Raw genomic sequence first — 15,225 nt, 5'->3', positions numbered from 1 at the left:
GACTAATGTAAAATGGAACAAATTCCTAATCTACAACTTACTTGGCCTAGCGGGCATTGACCCTCCTACTTCTAGCATCCTCTACTGTTGATAAATCAAAGCCATATTATTGATTATAACTCATTCATTAAGTTTTTGTCTCATCACACGTTACATTTGTCATAGGCGTACAGTATCTTATTAGGGGAAAGGTTTAACTTTAAAATATAGTTTAAAAAAATTATCAGTTTGGGTTACAGATAATAACTAGAATTATACACATGAATGGAGTCATTCATTAGGTTAGGAAAGTCATCTTATGACCACAAGGTCATTACCCCATTTTAATATCCATGACACAGACTATAATTTGATAATGACATGTCTGACTAATCCATTATTAGGCCTACAGTAGGTGGCCAGTACAATAATGGCCATGCTATTGTACTTGTAGTCATTATCACTAGTAATTATGATAACATCTAAGCATGCCTACTTGCACAACTACTATGTAAATAATATAATTTAATTTACGTATGTATGTATGTTGCCAGCCTGCTAATTTAAATACAATTTAGTGAACATTAACTTGGTTCAATGAATGCACCTTGACTTATGAAGGCGGTTACAACCCTTATCAGTCTAATGGTGTCAGAGATAATGGGAGAGCAGAGGCATAGGTTATACTTCAAAAGAAGAATTCCCTCTGCTGACTCTCAGAGGTGTCTGTGGACACCCAACGTTAAGGAGATCTGTGACTCCCCAACAAGTGTCCCAGAAAGGTAGGCTACAGATGATATATAAGTATTATTTTTATTGGAATGACAAAATATTTGTATTGCCTGGTTAGTTAGACTTACAAACAATAATACTAATCTATCTATAAATGCACCAAGTCTCTGTATGTATAATCCACGTAATTCGAGAACCGTTTGCACCACTGACTTCAAATTCGCCACAAAAGGCCCCTGTCCGGGCTCTGGTCAGGGCCCCTGGTCAGGCTCCATATATGGAGCTGTACCCAGTACAATGACAATCTTCAGTGTTAAGTTATGGGTCCATTTCTTTCATTTGTACACTCTCAGAAATACAAAATGAGGACTTTATTGTGAATGTCTAAATATATACAATTTCTTTCAAGTGAATGAGTATGTTCCTCATTTTCAAATTGGTGTAATCTTTTTGCAAAATGAGATGTGAATGCTTTCGCTTAATCACTTAACTAAAGCTCATACAACATGAGGTCATTATCAGTTGTTTGAATTAAAATTCCCTGCCACTGTATGATAGAAAAGAAAATAAGGTTCTATACATTTGATAGTGTTGTGCAACAATAAAGGAAGAACCATCATGTATTTTGATTATATAAAATACTAAATGTTCACCTTTTTGCCTTGTCACCAAGTGAGAATATCCCAAGTGCAGAACAACAAAGGAATCTGGTACATCAGAGATGGATAAAGGAGGTGAGTGAACAATTGTCCATACAGTGACAATAATGTCCATACAGTACAGCCACAAGCTGTGTAATTAACCGTAGTATGTTTGTTTTTTGTTTTCCAGACAATAAAATTGGGTAAGTTTGTTCTGTAAACTTATCACTGATATTTGAACTATAAGGCAGTGGCTAATATACAAATTATGATTAATATGTATTTGTGATATTCCTTTCCTGTTATCTTCATTTTTGCAGAGATGAGAAAAAGAATGAGAATGTGCTCAGCATTGGATTCTTTCAATTGGTAAATATTTACTTTTATAATGTATAAAAAGATGAATGAAGTCATTTTCTTCTCGAGACAAGACATATGTATGATAATTTGGCAAAAAAAATGAATATTCTGTATTTAACAACAATTCCCTCTCAAGCACAGTAAAATGTTTTCTCTTTTTCACCAGTTCCGCTTTGCCACCTGGAAAGACACTGTAATGATGGTAATGGGAGGCTTCTGTGCACTATTACATGGTGCAGCGACCCCTCTCACGCTCCTGGTCTATGGTCAGTTGACAGACACTTTTGTGGCTTATGAGTTTGAGGTCCAAGAACTGTCAGACCCAAATAAAACGTGCATCAACAACACCATCTCCTGGATCAATGGCTCTTCATATGACAACAACACCATCCTCTGTGGGTGAGTCAACTAGCTGCATTGATGTAATGTTTGATTACAGTGACTATTAAGTGCATTCTTATCTGTCACTTGTTATTTTGGCAGGGTGGATGTTGAGGCTCAGATGATTATGTTTGCATATTACTATGTCGTAATCGGAGTAGGGATGCTGATCTTAAGTTATTTTCAAGTAAGTATATGCATGTTCTACATTCAGCATTAACATAATTATGGAATGTGTTGTCAATAACAGTGCCACTCATAACAGTGCCACTCAACACTGCAATCAACCAAACTGCGATCATGGTTTCTGATGACAATCATGTTTAGTAAAGATGGTTGAACTTTTATCAATTTAAATGTCTGTGATATAGATTGCCCTTTGGGTGACCGCAGCGGCAAGACAAATTCAGAGAATCCGAAAGACTTACTTCCGGAAAGTAATGCGAATGGAGATTGGCTGGTTTGACTGCAACTCAGTTGGTGAATTAAACACACGGATATCTGAGTGAGTTGTGAATTTATCTTGATATACAGTAAGTGTGCTGGAGTTGGAGAGCTTTTTATAAGTGTTTAATTTGTCTTTTGAATATGTGTATTTACTTTTTGAATCTTCAAATGCTTACATTGAATAACAGTGTATAGAGAGTCACAGTCATAGAATGCCATCTACTGTACTGTTACTACTGTCATGTGCCTGTAATGATGATTTTAACTGCACTGTATTGTTTAATGTCATTTTTGCACATACAACATTTACACAATTTAATTGACTTTACACTGTACACCCGACCACTTGTTTTGTAAAGTAAACTCTGTAAAGTGGATTATTATATTTCATCCCAGTGACATCAACAAGATCAACAATGCCATTGCTGACCAGGTGTGTATCTTCATTGAGAGGATCTCCACGTTCATCTTTGGTTTCATGGTGGGATTCATTGGGGGGTGGAAGCTGACCTTGGTGGTCATTGCAGTGAGCCCACTCATTGGTCTAGGTGCTGGGCTGATGGCTACGGTGAGTGGCAACTTGTGAACCATCTTGCCTTGTTGTTGTTTGTGACAGCAACTCTCTTGAGTGTTCATTTAACTCTGAGAGTGTACAAATGTAACCAACTAACCATCTGAGTTACAAATGATACCTGATATACCTGCAGACTAGAGTCATCTTGGTTTACTTTATTTGATCCCATTGGGTGTAAGGAGTAACAAGGCCCCTATAAGGGCTGCTAGCGGAGCTTTTAAACTCTTCAGGTGGTTGCACACTGGACGCGTTTTTTGGAAAACCGATGGAGAAACGCAGCTAAAAATCCGAAAAACGCAGCCAGTGTGCAGGGACCTTTAATCTTGTTTTTTGTGAATGTGGGGTGTTGTTTTTTAACACATTTTTCACACACAAAGACTATAGATAGTCACAACAATTAAAATTAAACTCATAAGAAAAAAATACTTCTCCGAAGTACTTCCTCAAAATCAATTTTCATCATGTGGGGCACATTTTATTTGAATGTTAATGTTATTTGTTGTTTTCTTATGCCTTAAATTTGTCCTTAAAGGCTGTGTCCAGACTGACGGGAAGGGAGCTGCTGGCCTACGCGAAAGCGGGCGCAGTGGCTGATGAGGTCCTGTCCTCCATCAGAACCGTGGCAGCCTTCGGGGGAGAAGAGAAGGAGACCGAAAGGCACTGTATATTTCTTCTAAAATTCGGAGGCAGTCTGCCCTAAAAAAGACTAGGCACCCCTTTTCTTTTGCAACGTGTCAGACTCCTTTGCTCAAAAGCTCAATTGGTTCTCTCATCAAAAATAAATGACCCATTCCAAGGTCGTGCAACAAAGCGTTGAATAATATGAATGAATATGAAGTTTCAATTGTCATTATCAGGTATGACAGAAACCTTGAGGAGGCTCAGAACTGGGGTGTGAAAAAGGGGGCCATCATTGGACTGTTTCAAGGCTATATGTGGTGCATCATCTTCCTTTGTTATGCTTTGGCGTTCTGGTATGGATCTAAAATGGTCATTGACACTAAGGAGCTCTCTCCTGGTACGCTTATTCAGGTACACACGGCATATATTAAATAATTTACCTTCTTCAGTGCATCCTCAGTGTTCATTTAGCTCTGTGTACAAATATAACCTAATGGACCTGTATTCATTCATTTGGTTACATAATAAATGATGAGTTACAAATGGATATATTTTACTTTGTATTATCCCATGATCAAATCAATGTCTTTTGAAAGTAGCAGGCCCTCAAATGACGAGTAGCTTGTGTTTTTGTCTGCAGGTATTTTTTGGAGTACTCATGGCAGCTATGAACCTGGGTCAGGCTTCCCCCTGCCTGGAAGCCTTTGCTTCTGGACGAGCTGCTGCAAAGTCAATCTTTGACACCATTGACCGGGTAAGAACACTACTTCTTTTTTTAACATAGCTCACATGCTAGACATACCGGTAAGTACCATAAAACATTAAAGCAAATCTGTTTGTATACTTTTACAGGAACCAGAAATCGACTGTCTCTCAGAAGAGGGTCACAAACTGGACAAAGTAAATGGTGACATTGAATTCCACAATGTCACTTTCCATTATCCGTCTAGACCAGACGTTAAGGTAACTCATTTTTGTTGATCCATATTTATTTTGTTAACGGTTTTGTAAAAGAGCAAAACGTATGGATGAGCTGCTGTTTCCAGATTTTAGATGACATGAGCATGCAGATCAAAGCAGGACAAACCACCGCTTTTGTTGGACCAAGCGGGTCAGGAAAGAGCACCACCATCCAGCTTTTCCAAAGGTTCTACAACCCAAAGGAGGGAAAGGTGACAGACCGTGTGAACAGCTACCCTGAATGCTCCAAACTTTGATGAAACAGTCTATTCAACTTTGTGTCGTTCTGGTCCTCAGGTGACGTTGGATGGTCATGACATCCGCAGTCTGAACATCCAGTGGCTTCGCTCTCAAATTGGCATCGTGGAGCAGGAGCCAGTTCTGTTTGCTACCACCATAGCAGAGAACATCTGCTATGGCCGACCTGGTGTCTCCACAGAGGACATCGTCCAGGCCGCAAAAGAAGCAAATGCCTTTGACTTCATCATGGATCTTCCCCAGGTGCTCACCAAATCTTAGACAAATGATACAGTCTAATTCAGTGGTTCTCAAACATTTTTTTTATTTTTTTTACATTTTGTATGGGTGTGGGCGTCCCCTGGCACAAACTATTTTCAGACGAGGGTCAAATACATTTACAATGTTGGGGTCCTTGACATTCTCATAAAACCTAGTATAACTGGTGTTGTTATATGTGTTGCTCTTAACATATTTTAGAGATTTGATACTATGGTGGGAGAAGGTGGTGGTCAGATGAGCGGAGGACAGAAGCAGAGGATTGCTATCGCCAGGGCACTGATCCGCAACCCTAAGATCTTGCTCCTGGACATGGCCACCTCTGCTTTGGACAATCAGAGTGAAGCTGTTGTCCAGCAGGCCCTGGATAAGGTGAAGCACCCTTCCCTTCATCGATCTGTACCTCAGCATCACCTAAACCAGTGGCTTTCAACCTTTTTCATATCAAGGTCCATTATTTATTTGGCATTTGAGCCAGCACAGACCACCATGTGATGATATTTAGGGCGCCATTTTCGTTGATCTTTCTAAATACACTGTTTGGGGATTTAGCAGTGGGGAAGGGGTGTTCCCCCACTAAAGTTGGTATTTTAGTTACCTGTCTAAATCCCTAAAACACCTCCGTTACCTGTGATATTATGCATAGGTGTGGTTTGGGCGTTACAATAATTAAACCAATCACGGGTCCACGTGCCATTGCCTTTAAGAGATCCCATATCCGTTGCCCGTTATGCCCAGTTCTATATTGCTTCATAGCCTTACGGTCTATAGCCCATGGAATAGTGATGTGCTGCTGCCTTGACTTGTGATGCTCTCATGGGTTAAAGATCTATAAGGGTCTATTTAGTTACCAACTCCATCATTTAGCTGGGGACCACTGGTTGAAAACCACTGACTAAACACAAACTACTTTGAACACCTACTCCAATAATACAATGCATTCACAGGTGTAGTGACACCGTAATGTCTATCTGCAGGCACATATGGGCAGGACGACCATTTCCATTGCCCACAGACTCTCTACGATTAGGAACGCAGATGTCATCATTGGATTTAAGCATGGACAGGCTGTAGAGAGAGGAACACACAGTGAGCTTTTGGAAAGGCAAGGTGTCTACTTTACCTTGGTCACCCTTCAGAGCCAAGGAAGTGATACATCCAAAGCAAACAAAGGTAGGTCTGGTATAAAGAGTACTGTCACATTCTTGGTGGCAGTCATCACATGGTAGAATCAATTTTTATTGATTCCTCTTCCAGATTCAGAGAATGAGGCCTTTGAAGAGGAATTTGCCCCAAAAGTGAGGAGTTTCAGTCAAGGGAGCTATAGTTCTGGTTTGAGGTAAGTTCATCAGTAGTTTTGAAAGTGTTGGGGTTATGCTCTGCTATAAAAAAAGATCTAATATGAACAATATAATAATTATTATAATATATAATCATTTAATTTCTGTAGGAGATCGCTTCGTCTGCGATCTCAAACCCAGTTGAGTGAGAGTGTCCCTGACGCGATATCCGGCGGTTTCAAACTCCATTCAGACAGTGAGATGACAATAGCAAAGGTATACAGCTCCATCTCAATGAATTCGAATATTGTGTAAAAGTTCCTTTTCTTCCGTAATATAATTCAAAAAGTGAAACTTTCATATATTCTCAATTTATTGTGCATAAAGTGAAGTATTTAAATCCTTTTTTTTGTTTTAATCTTGATGCGTACAGCTCATGAAAATCAAAAAATCCTATCTCGTACAAATTTACGAGATCACAAAAAAAAAATTAACGAGAAATGACGACCATCTGAAACGTATATTAATGTATGCAGTCAATACTTGGTCTGGGCTATTTTTAACAAATTATTTCATCAATGGGGCGTGGCATGGAGGTGATCAGCCTTTGTCACTATTGAGGTGTTATGGAAGCCCAGGTTTGCTTTGATAACAGCCGTAAATGCATTTGTATTGTTGAGTCTTATGTCTCACACCTTCCTCTTGACAATACAACCTAGATTCTCTGTGGGGTTCAGGTCAGGCCAGTTCGCTGGTCAGTTAAGCACAGTAATACCATGGTCAGTACACCAGTTACTAGTAGTTTTGGCACTGTGGGCAGGTAAGCCAAATCGAGCTGGAAAGGAAAATTAGCATCTCCATGAAGCTTGTCAACATACTGAAGGAAGAAAATGAACTTTTACACAATATTCTAATTCATTGAGATGGAGCTATATATATATATATATATATATATATATATATATATATATATATATATATATATTAGGTATGGGGGATGCAAAAAAAATGTGTGTGCTTACAGCGTTTGACGCAGATCGGTGCAGTTATATGTAAAGACGCGACTCGGCCTGTTATAGCGCCACCATCACCATCAGGCTGAGTTGAAGATTTTCAAGTGGCGTTAATTCAGCATCACTGCAATCACTTTAACCATTATTGTATACTCTGGCTATTCAAAAATAGCCGATATACAAGTTCATAGCCTGGCACAAAGTGATATTCTTTGGGAAATCTTTCCTTCTGGTGGTCCCTGGAACAAAACATTTTGAGACAAAATATAATTTTGGGGGTCCTTGTATAGCAACATAGGTTTTTCAGAGAACTGTTAGAATCGGCCTCAGGTCTTAATAGATTAATAGTGAAAGCTGTTTTCAACAGGAATGTAAGGCTGATCTAGAGGAAGGTGACGTACAAGTGGCCGCAGTGAGCCGGATCCTGAAGTACAATCAGCCAGAGTGGCCCTACATGTTGCTGGGCTCTCTGGGAGCTGGGGTCAACGGCTCTGTCAACCCCATCTATGCCATCCTGTTCAGCCAGATTCTTGGGGTGAGAGACACTGCATTTTGTTGCCTCATTATACTTTATGGTAATTTATCATATCTTTTTGCTGTGCCAACGCGCAATGACTGGCCGTGAGTGTCCCTATGTGTCTATGTATGTCTGTTTGGGGTAAAAACTGCAGCCGTCACAAACTCACCCATTGACCACTGCAGCACACACACACACACTGCACCGCTCAGTTCACACGTTGGTGTGATTTTTTCCATTGCATTTGGAATACTTTACACTCTTTGAGTGATTGAATGTTTGCTCTGTAGTCCCGTTCCTCTTTATACCTTTATAACTTTTTTTTTACACACCTGTATTGTATTTGTGTACTGGTGGGATTCATGCACTATTCGTGCATTATTAATCCCATAATATTATGATCATGTGCATACACTGTAAAATCCTGACGGTGTACCCATGGACCTGTAGTCCATTTTGTTACATTTCAATGAACACTGAGGCAGAGGGTACGGGTGAAGTTGTACACTCTCTCTGGGTTGACCCATTTTGGGCAGGAACCCAAGCAGATCTACAAGCTCATAGCACGGCACCGAGTGCCGCGCTACGAGCTTGTAGGTCTGCTATTTTTGAAAAATCGTGAAAATGTGGATCAAATCTATCTAATATATATTCTTTCAGAGCGAATGTTTTTAACTTTGCTTCTGGGGAGGTCCCTGGAACAACATATTTTCAGATGAGGGTCGGCGGCCAATTACATATATTTTTAGGGGTCCTTGACATGAAAATGTTTGAGAACGACTGACATAGAAACATGTGTCTTTCAGAAAACTCATGATTTAGAAGACATTTTTTTAAATTTCGACGTCAGGTCTAAATGGGTTAATAAACCGTCAGGGTTTTACGGTCATGTCTACATTGTTATGTGCCACTGCCACATGTAATTTCTTTTAATCATATTTGCAATTGCAGACTTTTGGCATTCGTGACTTGGACGAACAGAGAGAGCAGATTAATGGGATTTGTGTTCTGTTTTGTATTGTCGCTGTGGCCAGTTTCTTCTGCCAGTTCTTACAGGTTGGTATTTTCTTAGTGCCATGTGGTTGAATTTAGGGCTGCAGGTATTGATTACCTTCTTAGCGATTATTCTATCAAGTACTTTTTTGATTGATCAAATCGGTTAGTCTGCATAACTTACTTTTTGCAGTGGAATACAAATAGCTAATACTGTATAGCCAATCAACATGCTCACAATCGCCACGCCACGTGACGTGTGCCTTTGAAAAAAGAAAAATCATACAAAACTATTTTATGTTTTGTTTTTAAATTACCACTTATTACCTATCTTCATATAATTGGTCTATATAGCATACAAACTTTTTAGGAATAGAAAGGCAGCGATGATGTCACTGGTAGGCGGGTTTCTGAACTGTCCACAGCCCTCCCTTTAATAATCAATTCAGTCGACTAGTTTGATTTACTGTTGCACCCCTAATGTTAAACTGTATATTCTAAGCCACTTGTTCATTAATGTGGGGTCCCAGGATCCCCTGGGGTCGTTCAGGGGGTTCCATGGGGTCCCCAGTTTATGATTGATAGGTAAATAACCAAATAATAGAGCATTAAGGGTCTGTAATTCACAGAGCGTACACATGGAACCCTTTTAATTCCATTTGTATACTCTCAAAATGTTGCAGTGCAGTTAGTTCTGTGGTCCACTGCATATCAAACTGTAGCTCCTTAAATAAATAAAAAGCTTGAGAATCATTATCTAAGACAAGTCACCAATGTGATACAGAGTGTAATTAAATTATACTACAAAGAATAGTGACCTGAATGATTGACATACTTTGTTGTGAGGTGAAATAACTCACAGTTGTGTTCCAGGGATATGCGTTTGCTAAATCTGGTGAGCTGCTGACCCGCCGACTCAGGAAAATGGGCTTCCAGGCAATGCTAAAACAGGAAGTGGGCTGGTTTGATGACCCCAATAACAGCCCTGGAGCTCTGACCACCAGACTGGCCACTGACGCCGCCATGGTCCAAGGGGTGAGAGGCTGTAGCTAGACTGGAAAATCCAGAGCATTATATTAATCTAACTGTGACAGAGTGTACAAGTGTAACCAGATGGACATGTAAGGGTCCATTATTTGATTACAATTGTACACTCTCTGAGTTACAAACGGATACAAAAGGATATTACTGTGTAAAACCTGCAGGTCTGCAAATAATAAGTCGGCATCGTCCTATAGAGATAGCACTACATTGTTTTGGATGACAGTTGTGTGTATGCTGTTGTACGTTGAAAATGATATTGTCTCTGCAGGCAACGGGATCTCAGATTGGCATGATTGTGAATTCCTTGACGAACATTGGAGCAGCTTTTATCATTGCCTTCTACTTCAGCTGGAAGTTGACTTTGGTGGTGATGTGTTTCCTGCCCCTCATTGGACTGTCTGGGGTCGTTCAAGCCAAAATGCTGACAGGCTTTGCAAGTGAGGATCAGAAGGCCATGGAGGCAGCAGGTCAGGTAAGTTCCCACTGTCAGTGTCAACATCATGTCTTCAAGCCACTGCACTGCCACTGCCTTGATCAATCCTGTATGTGCTGGTTTCACATGGGCCTACTGTGTGTGTGTGTGTGTGTGTGTGTGTGTGTGTGGCCTACTGTGTGTGTGTGTGTGTGTGTGTGTGTGTGTGTGTGTGTGTGTGTGTGTGTGTGTGTGTGTGTGTGTGTGTGTGTGTGTGTGTGTGTGTGTGTGTGTGTGTGTGTGTGTGTGTGTGTGTGTGTGTGTGTGTGTGGCCTACTGTGTGTGTGTGTGTGTGTGTGTGTGTGGCCTACTGTGTGTGTGTGTGTGTGTGTGGCCTACTGTGTGTGTGTGTGTGTGTGTGTGTGTGTGTGTGTGTGTGTGTGGCCTACTGTGTGTGTGTGTGTGTGTGGCCTACTGTGTGTGGCCTACTGTGTGTGTGTGTGTGTGTGTGTGGCCTACTGTGTGTGTGTGTGTGTGTGTGTGTGTGTGTGGCCTACTGTGTGTGTGTGTGTGTGTGTGGCCTACTGTATTTTGAGCTGGTGTCAGGCCATTTGATTCAGTGCAAGTAGAATAACGTATATATAGCAGCATCTTCCAATGCTTAATTTAGAAAGGTGTACACACTGTTTGCTTCTCTAAAGATAAGTGATGTATCTTACATCATGTTTGACTGAATCCCATCATTAGGATCTGTCATTTTGGCTTGCGCACAGTTTCACATTGATTTGGCCAATGGTGCCGAAGATTAGCTGTTCACAGACGGACGTGCTGAAACATGGACGGACTGATGGACATGGGGCAAAACATAGTCTCGGCCTGGCGGAGACAATAACTAAAAAGCATAAAACAAGATACATGGATATAATATTTTTGTCTGACTATTACTGATATTGACAATGAATGTACTTTTAAAACCATGTTTTTTTTTTAAATAATTAAATAAATTCTCGAATCAAAAACACTACACCGGGTCACTCTGAGAATGTACAAAATTGACCCAAAAGAGTCCACTTGGTTACATTTGTATACTCTTGAGTTAAATTAACAATGAGGACATTACCGTGTACTTACAGAATACCATCTGTGCACTCTTCCACAGGTGTCCAGTGAAGCTCTCGCCAACATCAGGACCATTGCGGGCCTGGCTAAGGAGAGTGTGTTTGTGGAAGCGTATGAGAAACAGCTTGAGGCTCCATATAAATCTGCCAAGAAGAAAGCCAACATCTACGGCATCTGTTTTGCCTTTGCTCAATGTGTTATCTATATGGCGTATGCAGCCTCATTTAGATATGGAGGATATCTGGTTAGCGCCGAAGGACTGCATTATATGATGGTTTTCAGGTTTGTTTTTATTACAGGATTCACTGAAAAGACCTTGTTGTGTCCAGATCAGTCTGTTGAAGCTGCAATCCATAATACAATCTCTGCTTGGCCCGGGGAGGTATTGACTGCCCTTATTGCTACAGTACTGTCAACCAACCAGTATGTGTACAGTACCTGACACCAGGGTCTACATTTCTCAATGGAAGACTAAGGAGGACATTTTTTTGTGGCGTTCGCCTTTATTTTATATTTTTTTATAGAGGGACAGACAGTAGGCTGACAGGAAATGGGAGGGGGGGGGGGGTGACATGCAGTAAAGGCTGTCGGGATCGGGAGTCGAGCCCGCGGCACACTGCCAGACTTGGGCTACTGGCCAAGGTGCCTGGACCGCTGAGCCACGGCCCAGGCCGCAGATGTTCATTTCTATTCAATAAAATAACTTCCGGATTGCAGCTTTAAGTAGCACTGCGTATTAGTGCTTATCAGTATTCAAGAATCATGTTCAGCTACAGTATGTGGTCAAAAGCATCCATGTTTTTTTTTTCTTTTTTTTTCAGAGTGATTTCCTCCATTGTTATCAGTGGGACTGCTCTGGGAAAAGCTTCCTCCTTCACCCCAGATTATGCCAAAGCCAGGATCGCTGCCGCCCAGCTCTTCAAACTCCTGGACCGCGTTCCTAAAATCAGCTCAAACCACACAGATGGAGAGACATGGGTGAGGAAAAATGAGTACGATGGAATGTCAAATGTGTATTACTGAGGAACAATGAGTAAGATGAATGTCAAATGCAAATTGCCAGGACCTTACTCCTGACTGAGTGTTAATTTATCCACTTGTGTAACTCTGCAGAGTGTACAAATGGAACCAAATGGAACTGAAAGTGTCTTTAACAGTGAAGCTAGCTTCCCCCGTGTGCTCATCTGAACTATCTGAGCAGCGATCTGCTGGTTAAATGCAGAAAAGTAATTTCCTACTTCCCCACCATGTCTTAGGATAACTTCAAAGGAGAGATAGAGTTCAACAACTGTAAATTCACCTACCCTACAAGGCCAGATGTCCAGGTCTTGAATGGGCTGCTGGTGTCGGTGAAGCCTGGTCAGACGTTGGCCTTCGTGGGGAGCAGTGGTTGTGGGAAGAGCACGAGTGTCCAACTGCTGGAGAGGTTTTATGACCCAGATGAGGGGAAAGTGGTATGTTGATTTCCATTATAATTCCTGCACACTAAACTCCTTTCCATTATAATTCCTGCAAACTAAACTCCTTTCCATTATAATTCCTGCACACTAAACTCCTTTCCATTATAATTCCTGCACACCAAACTCCTTTCCATTATAATTCCTGCACACTAAACTCCTTTCCATTATAATTCCTGCACACTAAACTCCTTTCCATTATAATTCCTGCACACCAAACTCCTTTCCATTATAATTCCTGCACACTAAACTCCTTTCCATTATAATTCCTGCACACTAAACTCCTTTCCATTATAATTCCTGCACACTAAACTGCTCACTGAAAGTGTAAAAGTTCAACTTCAAGTTGCATTCATTAAATTAACACTTTTTACTGCGCAGGCCTATATGTCATCGTCATTTGCAGTCAGCATGTCACTGTTGTAATTGTTAGAAATGCATTGCATTTAAATACCGTTAATTTGATTTTTGCTGATTAAAGGCTAATCCAAACCAAAGTTGCTAAACTCATACTGTATACTTACTATGTCCGTCTTCAGGTGATTGATGGCCGCTCGTCACAAAATGTCAACGTGCCCTTCATAAGGGCACAAATAGGCATTGTGTCCCAAGAGCCAGTGCTGTTTGACTGCAGCATCGCTGAAAATATACAATATGGAGATAACAGACAATGCGTTAGCATGGAGGAGGTTATCGAGGCAGCTAAGAAAGCATATCTCCATGACTTTGTGATGAGTCTACCAGATGTAAGTAGTCATTCAAGCCTGAATTTATGGAATGTTGTAAGTCTCAAATACAACTGCTTTTGTAACGTAATGTATTATTATGTTTTAAGGAAACACATTTCGATTTAGTTTATATTTCTGAAATTCCCACAATACTAATATATTCTTCAATACTTCTACATGCAGAAATATGACACTCAGGTTGGTGCCCAGGGATCCCAGCTGTCTAGGGGACAGAAGCAACGTATTGCCATCGCTCGAGCAATCGTCAGAAACCCAAAGATTCTGCTGCTGGATGAGGCCACCTCTGCCCTGGACACAGAAAGTGAAAAGGTTGGAGGCACCCCCATTACATTTAACTATATCAAACATTTCTTTACCTGCGGTGCAAGCCATGTAGGGCATAATGATCCACAAATCACCATTGTGTTACATATTAACATCCGTGGAAGATGCTCTTGTAGTCCCAGTTCACGATACAGGCTCTGTTCTCTCTACAGACTGTCCAGGCAGCTCTGGATGAGGCTAGAAAAGGACGTACCTGTATTGTCATCGCCCATCGACTGTCTACTATCCAAACTGCTGACATTATAGCTGTGATGTCCCAGGGTGTTGTCATAGAGAAGGGCACACATGATGAACTCATGGCCAAGAAGACTGCCTATTATCAATTGGTCACAACAGGGGCTCCCATAAGCTAAAGCCTGGTTTGTACTTATTTGCACATTCTGTCTCACACCGAAAATAGTAGATCTTCAAGCTCACTACGCGTTGCAGAGACTCTGGCCTGCAACTAAGTATAAATCGGGTGTAAGTCACAGCATGAGGCAAGGACTTTTTTATAGAGATTTGAATGAACTGAACTGTTTATAGAGATTTGAATGAACTGCTTTTCCTTGAGCATGATTGCTGATAAGCAGAAAGAAAATTGCCATTTGGGGCGCTTGGGTGGTGCAGTGGTAAAATCCCTGCCCACCACGACGGAGGTTGTGGGTTCGAATCCACCATGGTGCAACTGGCTTTGTCAGGTGTCTACACAGACACAATTGGCCTGTGTTCAGGGGAGGGAAGTTGGGTGGGGAGGGTGATATTGACCACTGCGATAATTTTAATCTATCTGCCTATGTCAGATAGATTAACAATGTTATCAGTCCAACAAAGCAAAAATGGTGAGATGCACCATTTTCACCATTACCTTAATTTTTTCCATATCCAAGAAATGGGGGAATTGTTTGTCTCTGTGTTAAATACCTGGACCCTCCTGGGATTATGTTGACATAAAATGTTATTAAAAACATTTATCTATATTTATCATTATTTTTGAGTGGTGCAAACCACTCCAATAACCAGCTTTGTCTGTACCCGTGTCTGTACCCGTGTACCTGTGTACCTGTACGTGGCCCCACGTACATGTGAGCATGGTTGCTATGGTTAGTGTGTGACGTCACTGCACC

At 41.0% G+C, this 15,225-nt stretch overlaps 1 protein-coding gene across 1 annotated transcript; it reads left to right on the top strand.

The window, feature by feature from the left end:
• Window positions 1-639: 639 nt before the first annotated feature.
• abcb11a (ATP-binding cassette, sub-family B (MDR/TAP), member 11a) lies at window positions 640-14,919 on the top strand (the record flags this gene model as incomplete). The annotated part of the gene is made up of 26 exons (XM_079517688.1): window positions 640-761; window positions 1,673-1,721; window positions 1,879-2,111; window positions 2,196-2,280; window positions 2,465-2,598; window positions 2,937-3,108; window positions 3,647-3,771; window positions 3,972-4,146; window positions 4,376-4,489; window positions 4,588-4,698; window positions 4,782-4,907; window positions 4,993-5,196; window positions 5,413-5,583; window positions 6,189-6,384; window positions 6,469-6,550; window positions 6,662-6,767; window positions 7,872-8,039; window positions 8,973-9,077; window positions 9,888-10,049; window positions 10,327-10,530; window positions 11,630-11,871; window positions 12,411-12,567; window positions 12,846-13,043; window positions 13,586-13,792; window positions 13,958-14,104; window positions 14,272-14,919. The coding sequence occupies 26 exons, from the start codon at window positions 640-642 to the stop codon at window positions 14,470-14,472; spliced, it is 3,996 nt and encodes a 1,331-aa protein (XP_079373814.1). The 3' UTR covers window positions 14,473-14,919.
• Between the last annotated feature and the right edge of the window lie 306 nt (window positions 14,920-15,225).

The sequence above is a fragment of the Electrona antarctica genome (assembly GCF_951216825.1).
Source record: "Electrona antarctica genome assembly, chromosome: 13".
Taxonomy (NCBI): domain Eukaryota; kingdom Metazoa; phylum Chordata; class Actinopteri; order Myctophiformes; family Myctophidae; genus Electrona; species Electrona antarctica.
The sequence above is the reverse complement of the archived record's forward strand: the minus strand, read 5'-3'. Positions and strand labels throughout refer to the sequence as shown.